This window comes from Artemia franciscana, chromosome 15, assembly GCF_032884065.1.
Source record: "Artemia franciscana chromosome 15, ASM3288406v1, whole genome shotgun sequence".
NCBI classification, from domain to species: Eukaryota; Metazoa; Arthropoda; class Branchiopoda; order Anostraca; family Artemiidae; genus Artemia; species Artemia franciscana.
Genome location: NC_088877.1, coordinates 9,598,509 through 9,624,159, shown reverse-complemented (window position 1 = coordinate 9,624,159; position 25,651 = coordinate 9,598,509). Strand labels below are relative to the sequence as shown.

Sequence of the window (25,651 nt, the reverse complement as noted above, 5' to 3'; positions counted from 1 at the left end):
TCGCTTTGTTTCTTTTTTAATTATAAGTTTCAACCAGGGTTGTTCGACATTTTTTTTTAATCAGGGTTCTTTGACTTTTTTTCCAAAAATGGAAATACCAAAGCCGAATCGCTTTGTTTCTTTTTTAATTATAAGTTTCAACCAGGGTTGTTCGACGTTTTTTCTTAAAAAAAAATAGCAACACCAAAGCGGAATCGCTTTGTTTCTTTTCTCATGGAGTATCTGCTCGTAATCAACAGTATAAAATGCTCAAAATAAAATCAAATCTTGTAAAATATTATTATTATATGTCTAAATCGATACATTCAACCCCCAACCTTACAACTTTAACCACAATTTCTTCCTAAGTAATCAATTACTTTGATACTCCTCGGTGGCAAGTTAAGTGGACTTTGGTCGTCTTCAAGACACTTGTCCCCGGGCATATCTTCATCTTATCTTCTGATGTGTACAATAAAGTACCCCCTTCAGTAAAATAAATTCATTGCACATCGTCACGCTCAATCGGGAGCTCGCTAAGGAAGAGTTCCTCCTCTGGAGTTAACCCCCAATCCCTCTATGCATCTTGGTCACACTCCATATTATTAGGAAATATATAGGCTAATATACTTCATATATTAGAAAAAAAGTGTCTTGGAAACCCAAGAACCAGAGGTTTTCATCAGCCTATCTTGAAATCGAATTCTTGCTTGGATAGCACTAATATACCCTCTTTTTCTCCAGCGCTACAAAATGCCTTCGTAAGTACATGGTTAAAGGCTCATATTTACAACGAATTCAGTTTTACCGCCAATAAAACAAGGCAAATACAAAGTAAAATACAAAAAGGAGAAAACAACAAGAAAAGATGTTAGAAAACAACATGTTTGTTTGTTTGTAAAAAGAGCGTTTGCATATGACGTCATTATAAGTATAAAAGCCTTTGTATATGCACAGACAATGGGACAGCGAAGAATGTTGTATTTTCGCAAGTTTTACGTAGTTACAAACGTAGTTACAAAAAAAAACACACACACACACACACATATATATATATATATATATATATATATATATATATATATATATATATATATATATATATATATATATATATGTATATATATATATATATATATATATTCACAGCTGGGACACAGGGACACAAATACAATGGCACGTAACGACTTACACGCGGGGGGGGGGCTTGGGGGGTGCAAAACACCCCCGTCAACTAGGTGTTGGTATGGCGCGAAGCGCCACACCAGCAACTAGTATATATATATATATATATATATATATATATATATATATATATATATATATATATATATATATATATATATATATATCCTTATTCCTTGATGCACGCACTCTTTTAAAACTCACCGCTACGCTCTTAGAATTTTCTTTCAATCACTAAATCAATTATATTATGCAAGAAACTCTTAATGCTACCACTCCTTGTGGAGTGGTTCAGAAGCATTTATGAAATTTTTCAAGTTTTCATTGCTTAGATAGCTCAGTATATGTTCAGCACATTCATGTGGTAACTCAGCAAATCTGTTAAAGAGAGAATTAAAACTTCTATTGGCTAGTTCAAGCAGCACTTTCCTTTCTATGCTGCTTCTGAAACGACTTTTTATTATTGTGTTATACATTGAAAATTTTGTTTCCCAGTTTGATGATTTCAGTAAACCTTTCAAAGAATTTTCATTCATCGTGTATAGTTCTTTTGAGCTTATTCCTTTGATAAAAATGTCATAGAACGTTATATTACAAAATATTGTCTCACTCCTCATTTGTTTTAGTTCTCTTACAAATTGATCCTTGAGCTCATTTGTAGGATAACTTGTCTGAGTCTTGTCTGAGAGCCTTATGTTTATTTCACTTACATATAAATTTGCCACTCTCAGTTTTAATACATGGCTTGCAAAATAATCAGCAGTATCATCAACAGCTAAATCAAAAGCTGTACGGTCATTTCCATCTGTTATATCTATGTCAGATCCATGCTCCAGAAGAGTTGCAACACACTCTTTATCTCCACTCTGACTAGCATAATGAAGCGCTGTCATGCCATACTTGTCCTTAGAGTTAACATAGGCTCCATATTTGAGAAGACATTCACAAATCTGTGAAATTGAAATAGATCCAGAAGAACATGATAAATGAATTGGACTTGTGCCATCCTCATTTTTTACATTAACATCAGCACCAGACTGTATAAGATATTCAACAGTCCGTGTGTGTCCTTTCAAAGCTGCAAAATGAAGTGGACTTGTACCTTTCTCATTTTTTACATTAACATCAGCACCAGACTGTATAAGATATTCAACAGTCTCTGTGTGTCCTTCCACAGCTGCAAAATGAAGGGGAGTTTTACCATAATCATTTCTTATATTAACATCAGCGCCAGACTGTATAAGATATTCAACAGTCCGTGTGTGTCCTTTCAAAGCTGCAAAATGAAGTGGACTTGTACCTTTCTCATTTTTTAAATTAACATCAGTGCCAGACTGCATAAGATATTCAACAGTCTCTGTGTGTCCTTCCACAGCTGCAAAATGAAGTGGACTTGTGCCATCCTCATTTTTTACATTAACATCAGCACCAGACTGTATAAGATATTCAACAGTCCGTGTGTGTCCTTTCAAAGCTGCAAAATGAAGTGGACTTTCACCTTCCACATTTTTTATATTAACATCAGTGCCAGACTGTATAAGACATTCAACAGTCTCTGTGTGTCCTTCCAAAGCTGCTAAAAAAAGTCTCTGTGTTTCTCCAACCTGTGTGCATCCTTTTGAAGCTGCTAAATAAAGTGATCTTATGGACATGTTATTTTATTATGTTTCTGTAATTTAAATGGATATGAACCTCTGTTCTCATATCATTGCTATATATAGGTATGACTACGTCATGACTCCTGTACTCGCATGATGTATATACCCTCCGTAATGATCTAATTTTTCTTACGTCATTAGCCTAGGTTACAGATAACACAAGAGTAATACATCCATCATACCATTTCAATTGATCAACAAACTATTATTGCTGTATTGAGCACTATTGTCACATATCAGTCTACTCATTAAAATTCCTATCAGTTTTGATGAACGTGCTAATAATTATGATCTGAAATGTGAGGTTTTCTCATGGAAATACTTTTCCCAAGATATTTAAATTAGGAATTTTGAGATGTTGCATTTAAAATTTACTACTCCGACTTTAGAGAATCTTAAAACCTAAATAATCAGGTTACATTGTTTTTATTGGGCTAACAGCTCTGATGCTATAACACAGTAGATTCGGAAGGGAACAGAGGTGAAGCCTTTTTTTTTCATTTAAATAAAAGTTTTCCGAAAATGTAGTTTTGTTCATTTTGCATCCTAAAATGAAGAAATGTTAAAATAATCAATCATAGCAAATATAAAACTAACTAGTACAAAAATAGATATACAAATGATTCTTAAAACGAATAAAACTTAAATTTGTTAGTTAGGTCAAGCTTGAATCAAACAAAAGCCAGCACAAACAATATTTTGGCTACTTTCCCGTTAACCTTTTCCTATCAATAAAAGTCTTAGGCCTATTGCATCATTTGCGGTTCATCTATATATAGAAAATGTAGTATCCGTTACAATATCTTTACCAATACACCGTTACACGTTTTTACCGTTATAACCCTTACAGAAGCTTAAAATATTGAGCCTCTTTTAAAATTTTATTAAATTGCTTAAAATGTAAAAAACTGATGATTGCACAAAAATTTTAATATATTTTGACAATAGATTAAAGCAATTCAAAAACCTTAAAACAGAAAACCATAAACTTGAAGTTTAGTGGAAATTGTTGAAGTTAGGATACTTACTGCTCAAAGAAAATTTGTCAAAGTCTCATTTAACGTCAAAAATAAATTATTATTAAATTGCTTAAAATGTAAAAAACTGGTGATTGCACATTTCTATATATATAAAAATAAGTTTATGTTTGTGTGTTTGTACGCATATGACGTCATTATAAGTATATAAGGCTTTGTATATGACACCAAAGGCTTTGTATATGACGTCAAAGACTTTGTATATGACGTCATTATAAGCATATAAGGGGGCGATTCAAAGAAAGATTTTTGTATAAATCCTACAATGACAGAAGAAACAGCCGAGGAAGCTGCTCAAAGAGTTAATTCAAAGAGAAATTTTAGTATAAATCCTACAATGGTGGAAGAAAAATTCGAGGAAGCTGCTCAAAGAGTTAATACCAAAAGGCTTGCGGCTAATAGAGAAAGTATGAAAAGAAAGCGTGCCGAGGAATCACAAGAACAGCGTGAAAACAGGCTTGCGTCTCAAAGAGAAATTACCAAAAATAATCGTGCCGAGGAATCACAAGAACAACGTGAAAACAGGGTCGCGGCTAAAAGAGAAATTGCCAAAAAAAATCGTGCCGAGGAATCACAAGAACAGCGTAAAAATAGGCTCGCGCATCAAAGAGAAATTACCAAAAGAAAGAGTGCCGAGGAATCACAAGAAAAACGTGAAAACAGGCTTGAGTCTCAAAGAGATAATCCCAAAAGAAAGCGTGCCGAGGAATCACAAGAGCAACCTAAAATTATCGCCTGGAATTCAGGTACGGCCCAGTCGATGATTATAGCTTGGGAAGATGTGTTCAAATAGGGACTATGTCTAAATTTTGTCCCTATTGCAAGACCTTGAAATTTAATGGTGAAACGATGGGAATGTGTTGCGCCTCAGGAAAAATTAAACTTCCCTGTGTCCTCTGTCTGGGACACAAATGACGACCGGGACACAGAGACACAACTACAACGGGGACGCCGGAAGGGCACAGGGGGGATATATAAAGTATGCCAAGGAATCACAAGAACAACGTGAAAACAGGCTTGAGGCTCAAAGAGAAATTACCGAAAAAATCATGCCGAGGAATCACAAGAACGATGTGAAAACAGGCTTGCGGCTCAAAGAGATAATGCCAAAAGAAAGCGTGCCGAGGAACCACAAGAACAACGTGAAAACAGGCTTGCGGCTAAAAGAGATAATACCAAAAGAAAGCGTGCTGAGAAATCACAAGAGTAACGTAAAAATTATCGTCTAGCATTCAGGTACAGACAGCCCAATCAATGATTCTAGCTTGAGCAGATGTATTCAAATCGGGACTATGTCTAAAATTTGTCCCTATTGCAAGGCCTTGAAATTTAATGGTGAAAGAATGGGAATGTGTTGCGCCTCAGGAAAAGTTAAACTTCCTCAACTGGCTGCACTACCAGAGCCATTGAAGACTTTATGACGTTACAGACCGGGACACCCCGGACACAAGGAATATAAATGACGACCAGGACATTTAAAGAGAAATTACAGACCGGGACACAAATAACGACCGGGCTGGGACAGAAATGAAGACCGGGACACAGGGAATATAAATGACGATCGGGACACTTAAAGAGAAATTACAGACCGAGACACCGGGACACAACTGACGACCGGGACAAAGGGACACAACTACAACGGGGATACCGGAAGGGCACAGGGGGGATATATAAATGACGATGGGGACACAGGGAATATTTGAATAGTAATCACCATCAACAAAGCTCAAGGGCAGTCATTAGAAAAATGCAGTATAGATCTGAATACGGATTTTTTTCCCATGGACAATTATATGTTGCATGTGCAAGAGTCGGTAAACCTGAGAATCTATTTATATGCACAGACAATAGGACAGCGAAGAATGTTGTATATTCGCAAGTTTTACGCAGTTAAAAAGTAGTCGTCGAAACTTTTACGTCGAAACTTTACTTCTTACGTAGTAGCCGAGAAATAAACTCGATTACACTACCCTTAATGCACTTCCGGTTAATAAGCTAGTTTTTACCGTTTTCTCGATGAGTATGGTTTTATCTTATGAGCTGTAATAGTTCTCTCATTGCAAAGGACCCGGGGTGTTTTCCTTACTTCTTTCTTGGTAGTGACATCATAAAGTTGGTCCACTTATCAGTACTTTTCGAAAATCTAATGAAAGTATGTTATATCAGTTTTCCTTTTTTGTAAAAGATATATTAACAAATAGAAACTATTTTGAAGGACATAATGGAGAAAAATTAAGACAATGACTTTGCTGGAGAACAATTTTGATCAATTTCTGTTGCAATAACAAACTGGAGCCAAAGAGCAGGATTACTTTTAAGAGCACGTTAAAATTATAATTTATATATATATATATATATATATATATATATATATATATATATATATATATATATATATATATATATATATATATATATATCTATATATATAAAAATAAGTTGTCTGTCCGTTACGCCAGATCATATCTTCTATATATATAAACGAAAACAAACTAAAATGTAAAAACTGGGAATTGCATAAATATTTCAAAATATTTTAACAATAGATTAAAGTAATTCGGAAACCTTAAAACAGATACCTAAAATTTGAGGTTTATTATAAATTTTTGAGCTTTAGCAAGCTTGGCATAAGAGGAATGTTTAGTATAGATCTTAAAATGACAGAAGAAACAGCCGAGGAAGCTGCTCAAATAGTTAATTCAAAGAGAAATTTTAGTATAAATCCTACAATGGCAGAAGAAACAGCCAAGGAATCTGCTCAAAGGGTTTATGCCAAAAAGCTTGCGGCTAAAGAACGAAAAACCGCGCAGTTAGATGAAAATCCACCTGGACAGCGAGAGTCAAAACTGAAAATGATAGCGATGATGATTGGGTTTGGGATTTTGACTTGGATAAGGTCATCAATGCCTACCAGATTTTAGTAAAATACAAAGGTTGGGCGATATGTATTTACGTCTGAAAAATAAAGAAACCTCAAAGAAAAATTAAAGACTGGGACATCCGGACACAAATCACGACCGGGAATATAAATGACGACCGGGACACAGGGACACAACTACAACGGGGACGCCGGGGGCACAGGCAGGATATATAATTGACGACTGAGACACAGGGATTGTTTGAATAGAAATTACAGACCGGGACACCGGGACACAAATGACTCCTTTATTTTTCAGTTTTTTTCCTTTTTTTAGTTTTTTTTTGTTTTTCAGTTTTTAGTTTTTTTTTTATGTTGCATGTTCAAGAGTCGGTAAACCTGACAATCTATTTATATGTCCCCCAACGGTAGTTTTTATATATATAGATAGATTCGGTCGTTATTTGTGTCCCGGTGTCACGGTCTGTAATTTCTCTTTGAGTGTCCCGGTCGTCATTTATATTCCCTGTTTCCTGTTGTCCTGGTCGTCATTTGTGTCCCGGTGTTCCGATCTGTAATTTCATCAGTTGACAAACATGTCGTCGTCATAACAAACATGACGACAACTAACTTCATGACGACATACAGCTCAATCCTAATGACGTCAGTCGACAGACAGACAAACAACTTATTTTTATATATATAGAAGATATATATATATATATATATATATATATATATATATATATATATATATATATATATATATATATATATATATATATATATATATATATATATATATATATATCTATATATATAAAAATAAGTTGTCTGTGTGTGGATCTGTGGATCAGGTGACGTCATGTTTGTTCGCATATGACGTCTGAATTATTTCAAACTAATACAAAAGAAGAAAAAAACTAAAAAAGGTAAAAACTACAAAAAAAAACTAAAAAGAAAAAAAAACTAAAAAAGCTAAAAAACTAAAAAAAAACTAAAAAAAGGTAAAAATCTAATAACTAAAAAAAAAACTGAAAAAAATAAAAAAAAGGCAAAAACTACAAAAAAAATAAAAACTAATAAAAAAACTAAAAAAGCTAAAAAACTAAAAAAACTAAAAAAAACTAAAAAAAGGTAAAAAACTAAAAAAAACTAAAAACTAAAAAAGAAAAAAACTAAAAAAAAGAAAAAACTGAAAAATAAAAGAGAAAAAGAAAACTAAAAAAATATGAATAAATATATATAAAAATAAGTTGTTTGTGGGTTATGTCTGTCTGTCTGTCTGTCGAGTGACGTCGTGTTTGTCCGCATATGACGTCTGAATTATTTCACACTAATACAAAAGAAGAAAAAAAACTAAAAAAGGTAAAAACTACAAAAAAAACTAAAAAGAAAAAAAAAACTAAAAAAGCTAAAAAACTAAAAAAAACTAAAAAAAGGTAAAAAACTAAAAACTAAAAAAAACTGAAAAAACTAAAAAAAGACAAAAACTAAAAAAAAAACTAAAAACTAATAAAAAAACTAAAAAAGCTAAAAAACTAAAAAAACTAAAAAAACTAAAAAAAGGTAAAAAACAAAAAAAAACTAAAAACTAAAAAAGAAAAAACTAAAAAAAAGGAAAAAACTGAAAAATAAGAGAAAAAGAAAACTAAAAAAATATTAATAAATATAAAAAATATAAATATAAATATAATATAAATTAGCAATCAACAAAGCACCGAGACACAAATGACGACCGGGACACAGGGAGTATAAATGACGACCAGGACATAAGTAAAAAAAAAAACTAAAAATTAAAAAAATGGTAAAAACTACAAAAAAACTAAAAACTAATAAAAAAACTAAAAAATCTAAAAATCTAAATAAACTAAAAAAGAAAAAAAGAAAAAAGGAAAAAAATAAAGGAGAAAAACAAAACTAAAAAACGAATGTATATACAGACCGGGGCACCGGGATACAAATGACGACCGGGACACAGGGAATATAAATGACGACCGGGACACAGGGACACAACTACAATGGGGACGCCGGGGGGCACAGGGGGATATAAATGACGACCAGGAAACCGGGACACAAGGAATATAAATGACGCCCGGGACACTCAAAGAGAAATCACAGACTGGAACACCGGGACACAAATGACGACCGGGACACAGGGAATATAAATGACGACCGGGACACAGGGACATAACTACAAAGGGGACGCCGGGGTGCACAGGGGGATATATAAATGACGATGGCGACTCAGGGAATGGTCGATTAGCAATCACCATCAACAAAGCTCAAGGGCAATCATTAGAATCATGAGGTATAGATCTGAATACGGATTGTTTTCCCATGGACCATTATATGTTGCATGTTCAAGAGTCGGTAAACCTGATATCTATTTATATGCACAGACAATGGGACAGCAAAGAATGTTGTATATTCGCAAGTTTTACGTAGTTAAATATATATATATATATATATATATATATATATATATATATATATATATATATATATATATATATATATATATATATATATATATATATATATATATATATATATATATATATATATATATATATATCTATCTATATTCACAGGTGGGACATAGGGACACAACTACAATGGCGCGTAACTAATATGGCGCGTAACGACTTACGCGCGCGGGGGGGCTTGGGGGGGGCGCGAAGCGCCCCCACCAACTAGGTGTTGGGGTGGCGCGAAGCGCCACCCCAACAGCTAGTATAGAAAAATATTTAACTACGTAAAACTTGCGAATATACAACATTCTTCGCTGTCCTATTGTCTGTCCATATAAATAGATTGTCAGGTTTACCAACTCTTGAACATGCAACATAATAATTGTCCATGGGAAAACAATTCGTATTCATATCTATACCGCATTTTTCTAACGATTGCCCTTGAGCTTTGTTGATGGTGATTGCTAATCGAACATTCCCTGTGTCCCCGTCGTCATCTATATATCCCCCTGAGCCCCCGGCGTCCCCGTTGGAGTTGTGTCCCTGTGTCCAGGTCGTCATTTATATTCCCTGTGTCCCGGTCGTCATTTGTGTCCCGGTATCCCAGTCTGTAATTTCTCTTAGAGTGTCCTGGTCGTCATTTATATAGATATATAGATACAGTTTCATTTCAGTTTTTTTTCTTTTTTAGTTTTTTCTTTTCTTATTTTTTTCTTTTTTAGTTTTTCTTTTTTAAGTTTCTTCTTTTTATTGATAATAAACCTCAAAATTTTGGGTATCTGTTTTAAGGTTTTCGAATTACCTTAATCTTTTGTCAAAATATATTGAAACATTTGTGGAATTCCCAGTTTTTTTAGTTTTTTCTTTTTTTTTAGCTGTTTAGGTTTTTTTTAGTTTTTTTTTTCTTTTTAGTTTTTTACCTTTTTATTCTTTTTACATTTTTCCTTTTTAAGTTTTTTTCTTTTTTTAATTTTTTATTTAGTTTTTTTTAGTTTTTTCTTTTTAGTTTTGTTTTTAGTTTTTTACCATTTTTGTTTTTTCGAATTACTTTAACCTATTGTCAAAATATTTCGAAATATTTATGCAATTTCCAGTTTTTACATTCTAGTTTGTTTTCTTTTATATATATAGAAGATATAATCTGGCGTAATGGACAGACAACTTATTTTTATATATATTGTCAAAATATATTGAAATATTTGTGCAATTCCCAGTTTGTTTAGTTTTTTCTTTTTTTTTAGTTTTTTAGCTTTTTTAGTTTTTTTTAGTTTTTTATCTTTTTTATTTTTTTATGTTTTTTCTTTTTGGGTTTTTTCTTTTTTTTATTTTTTCAATTTTTAATTTTTCTTTTAGTTTTTTCTTTTTAGTTTTTTTTTAGTTTTTTGCCATTTTTCTTTTTTCGAATTACTTTAATCTATTGTCAAAATATTTCGAAATATTTATGCAATTTCCAGTTTTTACATTCTAGTTTGTTTTCTTTTATATATATAGAAAATATAATCTGGCGTAACGGACAGACAACTTATTTTTATATATATAGATTTTACGGACGGATAAAAATGCTGTAAAGACCAATTAAGTTTGATTTTATAAAATAAAAATATTATAGTATTGTCTCAAAATTTTAAAGTAGATGTAATACATTTATCATGGATGTTACCAATATTACATCTCAATTTACCAAGAGCGACTCAATTAGATGCTGGATTAAAGAAGAAGGTGGAACAATTAAAATCTAGATTAGGAAAGAACAGATCATCTGAATTAATACAGGAAGCTTATAATACCTAAAAGTAATAATAAAACAGATAAAGAATTAACATGGAGAGTAATCAGTAAACACTATTTGGGATCGACGCTCTATAGCATCGTTTATATCTTTTGCTAAATGTTGCTCTAAATTAAGGTCTCTACTTGAAAGTCGACGTTTGAAAGACCAAAATTGGGTTTTAGCTGTTGACCTTAACTGTGACATTCTTGGTACCTCCGATAGGTCAATCCTCTTGCTAGAATCACTTCCTAGCATATATCACGTTGCAGTTAAGAGCCTCCCATTCACGTATATTCATAACAGAGGCTATTCAAAATCGAACCTGGATCACGTGATCTCTTCCAGTTCCAGCTTAATATCATCGATTGTCAGGGTGGACGAAGAGAAGATTGATGAAGATCACCTTATTCTTAGCTGTTTAATAGTGAGAAATGTTCCCCATCTACCCTATCTTGTCTCCAGCTAGCTAATTTTGTTGATCATTATAAGCGTGTGTTCAGTGTATTTAATAGTTTTCTTCAGTCTTTTTATTTGAAGTTGCTTAAACCGCTTTTACTGTACCGTCTCCTGCAGGATCAAGTCCAGCCTGTAGCAATATCTGAAATTTGCCGGGCTTTAAGACAAATTAAGCGTTCAAATAGCCTTGATGGTGCCGGACTTTCTTACCGATTTTTTGCTTATGACTGTCCTGCTCTACTTAACCATCTACAAATATTTTTACGCCTTTTCAATTTGGTTTTCGGAAAAGTTTCGGTTGCTCCCATGCACATCATGTTTTAAGCCGACTCATGAAAGATGCCGTAAAAACTAAAATGTTTTTATACTGTCTTACTGTTGATATTTCTGGAGCTTTCAACAATATTGTGCACTCTCAGGCTCTATTTTCCCTCGTGTCTTCAGGTGTTAATCCTTCCGTACTAAGTTGATTGTCTTCTTGGTATTCAAAGTCTAAAATTCAAGTTACCTGGAATGGTCAAATATCTGACCCGGTAAAAATTGATAGAGTTTGGCAAGGTGCCGTATATAATACTCCGTACAAAATGAAGTGGACTTTACCATTCTCATGCTTATCTCAGAAAATACAGGATCAGTGAGGGCAAGTGACGACGTTATATGTAAATAAAACACTTATATTTTCAATAATGGAACAAGTATATGAAACTAAATACTGAAAACAGAATGATCGAGTAATTGTGAAATATGGCACACCTTAAGGTTTCGTAAATAGACCCAAGATTTTATTCCCAATTTAGACCCTAACTTTAAAGTAGACCCTAAGTCACCTTCAATTTTTACTTTTTTTCTGCCTAATCAACACAATATTTTAGCAAGAATTCAACTAAAAATCATTTATCCTCGAGCTAACAGAGAATTATTGATGGAGTGTGTGCGTGAAATTAAAATTGAAAATTCCGAGAAATAATTTTCCATTTCAGAATCACGTGGAGACGTTCTTTGTGTTTCAGAGTTTATTTTCCCCTTTTTGCATTTGTTTGAAATTAGGAATGTTGTTTAAAGTCTTGGCTTATACATAGAGGTCATGTATCATAGCTTTTGAAAAAAGCATTATGATCTCACCGATTGTTTAGCAATAAGTTTTCGTTAGCTAACAATTAGACAGCAGAAATAGGCCTTATTTTAAAAGTACAGAGTCGAATTAACCAGCTATGATAATTATTGAAATTATTGGTTTGAGATTATTGATTGTCCCCAGATGGATGGTTGAAAAGAATAATCTTTGGCAATCTTCCACCCTTCTTCTGTAAGTTATGTCCTAGCCATCTCAAGCTTTCTTTACAGCCTCTAGGGAATGGGGTCGAACCACAATTTTAGTACACTCAAATATATATCCCAAGGTAAATCAAACAGGTGCCTAGAACAATTCTCAGACAATTTCTATGGAGAATATTCAAAAATATTCTTCTGTCTTTAGAAGCAGACACATTTCAGAGCCCCCTTTGGCAAATGTCCTCACATCAGCTTCCAATATTCCAATCTTCATTCACAAACTTATCGTCCTTTTCTTCCAAACTTCTTTCAACTTCAAATATTGATATATTTTGCAACTACATAACCAGTAGCCTGGGAGGGTGGAAGGGAGCAATACGTCTGAGCTTGGTCCAGAAGGCCATTTAATGTAAGTTTACTCTGGAAATTATTTGCTAATATATATATACTAGCTGTTGGGGTGGTGCTTCGCGCCACCCCAACACCTAGTTGCTGGGGGCACTTCGCACCCCCCTGAGCCCCTCCGCGCGCGTAAGTCGTTACGCGCCATATTAGTTACACGCCATTGTAGTTGTGTCCCTGTGTCCCACCTGTGAATATAGGTAGATATATATATATATATATATATGTATATATATACCAGCTGTTGGGGTGGCGCTTCACGCCACCCCAACACCTAGTTGATGGGGGCGCTTCGCGCCCCCCAAGCCCCCCCGCGCGCGTAAATCGTTACGCGCCATATGAGTTACGCGCCATTGTAGTTGTGTCCCTATGTCCCACCTGTGAATATAGATATATATATATATATATATATATATATATATATATATATATATATATATATATATATATATATATATATATATATATATATATATATATATGTTTTAACTACGTAAAACTTGCGAATATACAACATTATTTGCTTTCCCATTGTCTGTGCATATAAATAGATTGTCAGGTTTACCGACTCTTGAACATACAACATATAATGGTCCATGGAAAAACAATCCGTATTCAGATCTATACCTCATGATTCTAATGATTGCCCTTGAGCTTTGTTGATGGTGATTGCTAATCAACCATTCCCTGTGTCGCCGTCGTCATTTATATATCCCCCTGTGCCCCCGGCGTCCCCATTGTAGTTGTGTCCCTGTGTCCCAGTCGTTATTTATATTCCCTGTGTCCCGGTCGTCATTTGTGTCCCGGTGTCCCAGTCTGTGATTTCTCTTTGAATGTCCTGGGCGTCATTTATATTCATTGTGTCCCGGTGTCCCGGTCGTCATTTGTGTCCCGGTGTCCCGGTCTGTATATACATTCGTTTTTGAATTGGTCTTTTTTTAGTTTTTAGTTTTTTACCTTTCTTTTAGTTTTTTTAGTTATACCTCATGATTCTAATGATTACCCTTGAGCTTTGTTGATGGTGATTGCTAATCGAACATTCCCTGTGTCCCCGTCGTCATTTATATATCCCCCTGTGCCCCCCAGCGTCCCTTTTGTATTTGTGTCCCTGTGTCCCGGTCGTCATTTATATTCCCTGTGTCCCGGTCGTCATTTGTATCCCGGTGTCCCGGTCTGTATATACATTCGTTTTTGAAATGGTATATGATGAAATAAATTTTTGTATTTTTCCCCTTTTTTTCTTTTTATTTTTTTTTTTATTTTTATTTTTTTAGTTATTTCTCCTTTATTTTTCATTTTTGTCCTTTTTTTTATTTTTTTTATTTTTTAGTTTTTGGTTTTTTAGCTTTTTTAGTTTTTTTATTAGTTTTTAGTTTTTTTTTTCTTTTTAGTTTTTTTGTAGTTTTTACCTTTGTTTTTTAGTTTTTTTTAGTTTTTTTTTTACTTATGACCTGGTCGTCATTTATACTCCCTGTGTCCCGGTCGTCATTTGTGTCCCGGTGCTTTGTTGATGGTGATTGCTAATCGAACATTCCTTGTGTCCCGGTCGCTTTCTCTTTGAGTGCCCCGGTCGTCATTTATATTCCCTATGTGCCGGTGTCCCGGTCGTCATTTGTGTCCCGATGTCCCGGTCTGTAATTTCGTCAGTCGAAAACATGACGTCAGTCGACACACAAACATGACGTCACTCGACAGACACACACACACACAGACAACTTATTTTTATATATATAGATATATATGTTTTTAACTACGTAAAACTTGCGAATATACAACATTCTTCGCTGTCCTATTGTCTGTATATATAAATAGATTGTCAGGTTTACCGACTCTTGAACATGCAACATATAATTGTCCATGGGAAAAACAATCCGTATTCAGATCTATACCTCATTATTCTAATGATTGCCCTTGAGCTTTGTTGATGGTGATTTCTAATCAAACATTCCCTGTGTCCCCATCGTCATTTATATATCCCCCCTGTTTCCCCCGTCGTCCCCGTTGTAGTTGTGTCCCTGTGTCCCAGTCGTCATTTATAGTCGACAAACATGACATCAGTAGATACACAAACATGACGTCAGTCGACACACACGTCCCAGTCATCATTTGTGTCCCGGTGTCCCAGTCTGTAATTTCTCTTTGAGTGTCCCGGTCGTCATTTATATTCCCTGTGTCCCGGTCAGTATTCGTTTTTGAATTGCTATATGATGAAATAAATTTCAGTTTTTTTCCTTTTTTATTTTTCAGTTTTTTTCCTTTTTTTAGTTTTTTTTTTTCTTTTTCAGTTTTTAGTTTTTTTTTGTTTTTTACCTTTTTTTTTAGGTTTTAATTTTTTTCTTTTTTTTTCGTTTTTTTGGAGTTTTTACCTGTTAGTTTTTTTATTTTTATTTTTTCTTTTTTTAGTTTTCTTTTTCTCCTTTATTTCTCAGATTTTTCCTTTTTTTAGTTTTTTTTTTCGTTTCAGTTTTTCGTTTTTTTAGTTTTTTTCAGTTTTTTTCTTTTTAGTTTTGTTTTGGTTTTTACCTTTTTTAGCTTTTTTAGTTTTTTTCTTTTTTCTTTTTAGTTTTTTTTGTAGTTTTTACCTTTTCTAGTTTTTTTTTATTTTTATTTTTACTTTTTTTAGTTTTGTTTTTCTCCTTTTATTTTTCAGTTTTTTTCCTTTTTTTAGTTTTTTCTTTTTATTTTTTTTTTGTAGTTTTTACCTTTTTTAGTTTTTTTTCTTCTTTTGTATTAATGCTAAAGCCAAGGTTCGAACCAGGAACCTCTCGGAGTTAGAACCTGGAACATAACGCTTTACCGACTCAGATACATCGGCTTGAATACATTTACCTTTTTTAGTTTTTTTTTATTTTTATTTTGATTTTTTTTTAGTTTTCTTTTTCTCCTTTATTTTTCAGTTTATTTCCTTTTTTTAGTTTTTTTTTCAGTTTTTAGTTTTTTTATTTTTTTTTATTTGTTTTTTTTTCTTTTTAGTTTTTTTGTAGTTTTTACCTTATTTAGTTTTTTTCTTTTTAGTTTTTAGTTTTTTACGTTTTTATTAGTTTTTTTTTTTAGTTTTTTAGCTTTTTTAGTATTTTTTTTTTATTTTTGTAGTTTCTACCTTTTTTAGTTTTTTTTTCCTTCTTTTGTATTAATGCTAAAGCCAAGGTTCGAACCTAGAACCTCTTGGACCTAGAACCTGGAACATAACGCTTTACCAACTCAGCTACTTTTTCTTGAATACATTCGTTTTTGAATTGGTATATGATGAAATAATTCAGACGTCATATGCGGACAGACAGACAGACACACAAACAAACAACTTATTTATATATATATATATATATATATATATATATATATATATATATATATATATATATATATATATATATATATATTTATATATATATATATATATATATATATATATATATATATATATATATATATATATATATATATATATATATATATATATATATATATATATATATATATATATATATATATATATATATACATATATTTTGTAGCTCGTATTTCTCGTTGTTATTCGTTATTAACATTGCTTTTGGTTTTTTTCCTTTTTTTAGCGCTAAGGAAGCCTGCATACAGACAAATCATTATTTTGATCAAACCTTTTCTCCTTTGAGTTTTGGAATTTCCTTATTTCCAAAAAGTCCTATTTCTGAAAGGCTTTTCCTAATTCTTTGAGTTTTAAATTAAACTAATTTTGATTATGTTTAAAATTTCCTAATCTACTATCTAACAAGAATAAATGCCAAAATTAAAACATTTCAACTTTTAATCAAAAATCATGTCTGACAAAGGAATTTCCAAAAAATTCCTAAAATAGAAACGTATATAAATATCATCGTAAAAGTGGCACCCAATCAGAGATCACGTAAACTACGCTCACTTCAAAGATGTACAGTATAATGTACACTAGCCTTATATACATATAAAATGGCAGCTACTCTCTGAAGCTGCAAAAATAATTGCACATAAAATACTAAAGACCTTTAAGACCCTTAGTTTTGTATGTCCCTCGTGTTCCCCCTGTAAAACTTACATACCTCAAGGTAAATATTTCAATTTTAAAAATCTAATCTATCGAAATCATAATCTATATTGAACGTTTAAAATACCAAGGACAGTGGAAATGGAGAGTTGTCAAAAAAGGTTTTTTTTTTATTTTAGAACAAAAATAGTCTCTGCATCAGGGATTTGTAGAAAGAGATGTAAAAAGAATAATTTTGGATACAAATTGTTTGTGAAGAAAACTTAAAATACTAAGGACAGTGTAAATTAAATGAAAGGTTATCAGACTATTTTGTGGCAGCTCTCGGAATTTACAAGATTCGAAAAAATTTGACACTTCTGGAAAAAGAAAACTTTTTATCAACCTGGTTTTGAGTTTAATAATTTTTTATTGTAATAATAAAATCTAGTCCATAGAATCTTTAATCTATATCGAACTGAGGACATTGAAAATTACATCAGATTGGGTGAATTGATGAAGTGGAAGCTCACATAACATTCAAAAATTTTTCTTTAAAAAGTTTGAAATTAATTTCAAAAATTAACTTCAAAAGCTTGGAAATTTTCACGAGTTTAATTTTTATTAATAAAGACCTCCATATGCAGTTTTTGCACCAAATTAAAAAAAAAATAAGAAAAAAAAATTAATGAAAAATCAGTAGAAATTATCTAAAAATAAATGACAACAAACAGGGTAAAAAGGTGTATCTTTTCTTTGTAGATATCATTGTCTTTAAGAAATAACAGATTGTTAGTTTTGAATTTTCATAAACGAAAAGCGCTAGCAAACATAGCTATTTATTTGTTATTATCTATTTTTGCAGCTCAACACGGCAACACTGACGAAAATGTGATATTATTCTAAAAATTTCCGAATTTTGAAAAAGACAGAAAAAGAAAAAAAAGAAAAATGACAGTTTTAAGGTATAAAGGATTGAAGAAAGGGTCAAGGGGTCAAATTTTTATTTTATTTTAATGGCCTTGGAATTTTAATTTCATTTGAATGATCTGAAACTAATCAATCTGGAACTGATTAATCAAATAACATAAGTATTATATTCTGTTACAACTATAGGCTAGTCACAAAGTTGCTTGGTTCACAGGGAGCAAAAATCTTAAGACTACGAGCAGAAATGAAAAAATTTAAACAATATTTAAAATTAGTAGCTAATACTTTACTTTGAGTGAGGTGATCATCAATCACGTTATTTAAAAATTGTCGATTATTGAAAAAAAAGAAAGACAAAAGATGTGTCATTAATCAATAGATAAGTCTTGTTTTTGTTTCATCAGAAAAATAGGATTATATCTTCTCTTTCGATGCATTAGCAAAATCTATAAAAAAAAATATATTTTTGAGCTATTAATTATTTAGCGGTTAACGGCTAAATTATTAGCTATTAAGCCGCTATAAAAACACGACTAAGCACAAAAAAAGGTTTTAACAGTGTTTTATAAATTACTTTTTAAATTACAAGGCCTGACAAATTACTTCTTTGAATAATGTCTGTTTTGTTAAATGTTCTGTTTGGTTAAATAGCAACATTTACATATTAAGAGCTCCCCCCCCAAGAAAAAGTAGGGTACTTGAGTACCTAAAATAGGGTATAGCTTGCTGCTTAAAATCTGCTAAAAAATTTCAGAGAAATAACATCTGGAGCTAATCCTGCTTTTCCATGGAAATTTTACAGAAAAAATGTTTGGTTCTAAGAATATTTAAACAAAAGAAAATAAATTATAATAATACTTATATCTTAACTTACTGCGACAAACTTTTTTGATAGATGGCAATATAATAAAACCCTAAAAGCAATTTCTCATAATAGAACTAAAACCAAATTAGCTAAAATTTCAACAACACTGATATTCAATAACCAAAATGACTAATATATTCTTTATCACTTCTCAAATACAACAATTAAAACATACCTAAAATACCAAATTTTCTAGTATTAGTGTCGATTGGGAAATATTCGTCACTAGACAATCTCTTGAAAACTCCATTTTTCGGTTACTATGGGCTGCGAAAATGAAAGTTTGAAAGAAAATGTGCATATTCTAAAATCTAATTTAAATAACAACATTGGAGTCATGAATGTCCAAACAATATTTTGCCATTAAACTGGAGGAGCCGCTTGGACGGATAGCAGCCCGGTTTAAACTCTAATCTGGGCAATTTGTCTTGTTACTAAAACACTTGAAAATTAATACTTAACCAAAACAGGTTTACAAAACTTCAAATAAAGTTTTTTTTCATCGAAATAACCATTCAAATCTAAAAAAGAATGTTACAAATATACGGTAGAAAGTCTCCAATTTGATCTTTTGAAACATATTCAGTTTTTATATTGGGGTTACTAATAAAACAAATTGTTAACGAATTCAAGTTGCTTTAGGAAAATAAGGTAAATGGCAAATGCAGGGGATTAAAATATTCAAATAACTATAAAAATGGAAAATAATTGAATATCTAAATAATTTTTGGAAACAAAATTTAATGCCAAATAAATGTTTCCAAACATTCGAATTTTTGCGAAAAATAAGTTAATATTCGCTGGTTTTATATCAATAACCATAAGAATATTCAACGAATTTAAATTAATTTTGGTTTAAGCCAAATATAATATCTTCTGAAAAATATTAGACAATATAATTTTGACTATTGTAAAAATAGATCTGTTAAAATACTTATAACACAGAGAAATTGAGGGAGTACTTAAAAAAAACATCCTACGACTCAAAACTCGAGTCATTCTTTCGTTTATTTAAATGGCAAAAATTTCACAGAGGAAAACAAATCAGGTGGAATTTATCTTTTCGTTTTTTGTGACTCAAAATTTCACACAGGAGATTTTAAAACCACTCAAGTTTTAAAAGGCTGATCTATCTCTCCCGAAATTCCACCAATCAGGTGAAATTCAAGTTTTCGTCTTTTATTGTGACCTAAAATTTCACGCAGTAGGTGTTAAAACCAATTAATTTTTTAAAGACAGGCTATTTGTCTCTCAAGAAATAAGGATTAAGTGTGATTGGTTTACGAAAATGCATCATAGAGGTAAACAAATTAAATATAGCACACTTTCACCACAATAAATCTTCCCTTTTCTCTTTGCTTATAATGCAGTTTGCATAACTGATACCGGAATTTCCCCTGCCTCCTCACAATCCATTTCTACTAAATCACATACATTCGATATATCGCTTATTGACTGTCGCGCTGCATAACTTGTCGACAAAGATAACCGTTCATCTGGTAAACGTATTTGACTAGGAATTGACACACATAATAACGAGGGTGCATCATCATCATCACTATCATCAGCATAAGTCATTTCAACATCTGTTTCACTCTGTACCCCCTTATGAGCAGGTAAGTACAAATTAGGGTGGACCGCATAATTTCCAGGCGAGGGTAAAGAGTCATTTAAATCACTAATTTCACTTAAAGGATCTATCTCACTCCCCCCTGTACCAAGTTGACTGAGACGTAGACCACTTCTAGCAATAATTTGCTCGAAGCATACTTGCTCAGTAGGGCTGCGTAAAGAGGCATCACAAGCACCGACTGGAGGCTCTCGGATGGCTAAACGACCCTTCTCATCTAAAGGTGGGCCTAGAAGAAATATTTAGCTATGATTTTGGTAATATTTTAGCCAGTGGCTTGTTATCCTAAGAGTGTATGTATCGATTGCGTTTAATTTGTTTACAAGACACCATAAGCACTTTTTAAGTTATAACACTACTTTCAAATCTACCTTAAATACTCCCCTCCCCACGCCCTAAAAAACTGCTTACTCAATTCTACTCTATGCAAAAAGATATATTATTTTATTAAATTAAAAAAGTAATTCAAAAGCACTAATTTGTAAAAAAAAAAACGAAAACCAATATTAAAGTAAACACGATAAATTCAATTCTACAAATGGATTTCACAAGCAGACGTTGCCGAGCTTACATTCGTCAAAGCAGTCGTGCAATAAAAACATGTGCTGGAAATGAAAACGAAAATCTTATTGAAGGAATAAAAAATGTTTAAAAAAACGCACATATCTGCACCAATAAGCATTAAAGGGCTGGAATTAACCTCATCAGGATCAGGATGGAGGTAGGTCAGGATTAGGTAGGTCTCAGACCTACCTGGTCCCAAAATTAGTGATCATTTCCATTCCATATATTATGAAGAGTCCACCATACCTACAATTCTTAACTTTTTAGGAGTATTATTTTATTGCACACACATTTACAAAAGAAGCTGAAAAGCCTATCGGTTGGTTAGCCCAATTCTAACATCCAAGACATATTTCTATATACAACAAAAGAAAATATTAGAGTCATTAAATCAATTTTACATTTTTTTGCTTCTTGAAAACTAAATAAATAAAATAGTAATAAATAATACTAATAAATTAATACCAATAAATGAAAAATTAAATAAATAACACAAATAAAAAAAATTCTGAATAGATAATATTAATAAATAAATACTAATAAATAAAATACAAGAGGAATAATACTAATAAATGAATACCAATAAATAAAATAATAAATAATAATACAAATAAATACCAATTAATAAAATAATAAATGAATAATACAAATATGTATTTTCCGGTATTTCTAGGAATTTTCCAGGAGGAGAATACATTTACAGAGGGAAATACTTCTAATACTTTTGAATTTAAAAGTACGATCGTTACTAATCTGCATGGGAAGTGAGGTTTACATGGGGAAGGGATGGAGGATTGTCTACGGGGACCTGCGCGAGGGAAATTTTCCTTGAAGTTGGAATTTTCCATGGGGAATTTTCCTGAAGTTATTATAAAAATATAATTCTCAACGCCCCCCTCTTTACGCTAAAGTCTCTTACTGTTTTAAAAAGTAAAGTTAAGAGAAAGGGTCAAACTTTAGCGTAAAGAGCGAGGCGTTGAGGAAGAAAAGCCCCTTTCATATACGGAGTACTTTTCTGTTCGTTTTAAGTTTTAATGTCGCTCCTTACTTTCTGTTACAAAAGCTTGTTTTTTATTTAATTGCATTCAGGACTCTTTCTTAAATGGAGGCTCTGTCCGACAGAAAAGTCTTCCCGAGAATGAAAAACCCCTCTCTATGTAAGCATTTTTCATGGAGTAATGTCAACACAGCTATTACAAACCTCGACAAAAGCAGCTCTTTTCCTTTCCTTGGGATCTGGCGAGAGTAACCAGAGATAGGAGGGCAATCTTAAACAGGAAACACAATTAGCTCACTATGACTTTATAACTAAATATTGGTTTAAAGTAAATCATAGGCATTCTGTTTATGGTTGCCAATAACACACCTCAGCAATGTATTGAGAACGACTGGGAGAATTAAGTTTAAGCTTTTGGGGATACTACTATTACTACTTATGCTCTTAAAATTTAAATCAATAAAAATAGTGAAAGTGTATCCAGGTTGTCAAAGAGCACAGATAGAATAATCTGGGAATAATATCAAGTTTTATTTTTCCGGTCAACTTCAGAAGCTATAAAACTAAATTAAAAAATACTGTTTGTGTCAGGATTAAAAACTGTTGAAAAAGTTTCTCCAACATATAGTAACCCATACCGTGAATTCTTATAGAGAAAGAAACTGAAAAGATATAAAATATAATTTTTTCATGAAAAAGACTACGTATAAAACGACAAAACCAGTTTCTCAAAGACAAGTAAAGAGCTCCATTAAGCCAAGAATGAGCATAAATAAAGTTAAATAATTTTCCAAGCTTCAAGACTACCACAAATCCCTATCAATAAATCAATGAAACTCAAAACGAACACATACTACAATAAATAGTTGAGTCAAACTCAAAACGAGCAAAAATTAACATGAGTAGGGCTCATAACCCCCTTGCCTTTTCAAAACCAAACCGCAATTTGCGCTTCACTGACAACAAAACAAGTTTGAAATGTTTTCACTTTTCTTACTTTCATAAATAAAAATTGTAAAGAATTTAACAAATAAATATGAGTATGTTTCACTGAACCTGACAATCCATGGTCATTTGTTTTTTTGTTTTTTTTTCAGTAAAGCGCAAATTGTGTTCTGGTTTTGAGAAGGCATGGGGGTTATGAGCCTTATTCATGTTAGTTTTTGCCCGTTTTGAGTTTTACTCGGCCATTTATTGTAGTTTCTGTTCGTTTCTAGTTTCATTTATTTATTGATAGTGATTTTTGTTAATATTATGCTTGGAAGATTATTCGACTCTATTTCAGTTTAACAGAGCTCTTTACTTTTCTTAGACACATGTTTTGTGGGAAAAGTTTTTTTAATTAATCCATACAAATTAGCAATAATTGCGTATTTATGTATTTATTTTTTCTCGAAAACTGCTCATTTTTTTTCGAGAAAATTTATATACTGGGATATTCCGGTCTAAGAAAAAAAACGATCTAAATGGGTCAGAAGTTTTAGAAAATTTGTTAAGAGCTTTAATTTTGGAAAAAAAGAAAGATTGATGTCAGTGATGTCATTTCAAATGCATCAGTATTGCAATGATGTTGTCACGCTCATGTGAAAAAATTGAAGATATTTATGCATGTAGAAGTTTACATTAAATTGCTTAAAGAGCAATAAACTCGTAATTGCAAAAATATCTGTATAATATACAGATATTATGTTCTAACAGGGTATTACAACAATTCAAAAGCTTCAAAAAGAAAACCAAAAGTTCGAAGCTTAGGAGACAATAAGTGTTAGAAATCAAATTTGCTTGAATAATCAAATATCTTTGAAAATTCCAGAATGAAAAGACTTATCAGTATCAAAACTTATTTAGAGATGGACCCAACAAAACAAAAATTACAAGCGTCATCAATGATAGTTCTACTACTACTACTACTACTAACAGCTAAGCGCAGCACCAAGCTGCCTGAGGCCAACGCAGTTCTGCACGCTCCTCCTCCATCCTAATCTATTCAAAGCCGCTCTCTTTACACCTTCCCAGAAGTTCCCATTTCCTTTTGATCTTTCTTTATGAAATCCTCCAACCTCAGACGAGGACGACCTACTTTCCATCTAGCCCTACACGGTTGGTCGAAAAGGACAATCTTGGGGGATTTTCCCTCTCCCAAAAAATTAACCGCATGAAATCCTCCCTAAAAAAAAATCCCCTTGTGGAATTTCGACAGGATTTTTAAAATGTAACATCTTTTTTCCTTTATTTTTAGTTACTTACCGTGGATTCTTATTTACCAGACTTTTTACAAGTCAATACTAGGAGCAACAGAAATATTTTGAGAGCATGTAAATTAAGGCATTGGTCCATAAAATAGGAGTGTCTGCCTGATTGGACGGTTATAGAAGGGGAAGATCCCATATTTGAAGTGTGTGTTTTATTACAGCTTTAGTGCTTTCACTATCAGCGCGTTTGGGCAGTTCCCAGGAGGAGGTAGCCTCACAGCCGCTTAAACCTCTCTGCTGGTGATGGTGGACCTCTTGTTGTAGTGAGCTAGGCGAGAAGCATCTGCGACAATCATTTCAATGACATCGTTGACAAAGCTTTTCAATATGCTCATCGCCTTATTGGTAACGCTTGTGTTTGGATGCACTTGCTTAAGAACTTGCAGTAGCTTTCCTTTCTCTTTCGTTTCCTTTTCTTATTAGTTTTACTTTCTATTTAGTTTTGCTTCCCTTTTTATTTCGTTTCCTTTTCTTATTAGTTTTACTAATGTTTTCTGCACCTTACCAGCTTCGAGTAAATATTCAATCAAATTCAAATTTTCTTCCGATTTGTCACGGTAGGCAAGTTTGAATTTAAGTTTTTTATTTTATTACTGTATAAATTTATTATATTTCATATTTCGTCCGTTTCCGCTCTACTGCCGTTACTTTATAATCAGTTCTAAATTTAATTAGCTTTTTCATTGAACCACTTGTGTTTTTCTGAACAAGCTCATCTCATGTTTCAGTAAATGTGGTATAGGTATAAAAGAACTTTTGTAACTGTAGATGGCATAGCTTTCCTTCCTCTTTCGTTTCCTTTTCTTATTAGTTTTACTGATGTTTTCTGCACCTTGCCAGCTTTTCTTTAGTGCTTTTCCAGAAGTCTTTGGAGCCAAGGTCAATGATTCTTTAACGAAATTAAATAAAAAAAAAACTAATTTTTTTAGCTGAAAGTAAGGAGCGACATTAAAACTTAAAACGAACAGAAATTACTCAGCATATGAAATGAGTTGTCCCCTCCACAATCCCTCGCTCTTTACGCTAAAGCTTTTAATTGTTTTAAAAAGTAGAATTGTGGCAAAGAGTCAAACTTTAGCGTAAAGAGCCAGGGATTGTGGAGGGGACAACTCATTTCATATACGGAGTAATTTCTGTTCGTTTTAAGTTTTAATGTCGCTCCTTACTTTCAGCTAAAAAAATTAGTTTTTTTATATTTAATTTCTGAACGTTTTTGAATTAATGCATGTTTGGTTTTGGCTCTCCGCACATAAATTATTAAAATGAAATTTGTATATTAATTCTTTTTTTGGCTAAATGGCTTTCTCTTAGTTTTGATCAGAGGATTTTGAGAAATAAGG

General features: G+C 32.3%; 3 protein-coding genes across 3 annotated transcripts in view; 1 reads left to right on the top strand and 2 right to left on the bottom strand.

Annotated features, from left to right (window-relative positions):
• Positions 1-25,651, top strand: part of LOC136036029 (general transcription factor 3C polypeptide 5-like) — a 508,607-nt gene that overhangs the window by 396,090 nt on the left and 86,866 nt on the right. The window lies entirely within an intron of this gene.
• On the bottom strand, positions 1,324-2,816 carry LOC136036605 (serine/threonine-protein phosphatase 6 regulatory ankyrin repeat subunit A-like). Its single transcript, XM_065718912.1, has one exon. It carries the CDS (start codon positions 2,814-2,816, stop codon positions 1,434-1,436), a length of 1,383 nt encoding a protein of 460 aa, XP_065574984.1. The 3' UTR covers positions 1,324-1,433.
• LOC136036022 (porphobilinogen deaminase-like) overlaps positions 16,708-25,651 on the bottom strand; it is a gene marked incomplete in the record, with an annotated part of 58,906 nt that continues 49,962 nt past the window's right edge. The window contains 1 exon segment of the mRNA XM_065717947.1: positions 16,708-20,727. Coding sequence (XP_065574019.1) covers positions 20,228-20,727 — 500 coding nt within the window.

Excerpts from the sequence above, each read along its gene's own strand:
- LOC136036605 (XM_065718912.1), bottom strand. The coding sequence starts at position 2,816 with ATGTCCATAAGATCACTTTATTTAGCAGCTTCAAAAGGATGCACACAG.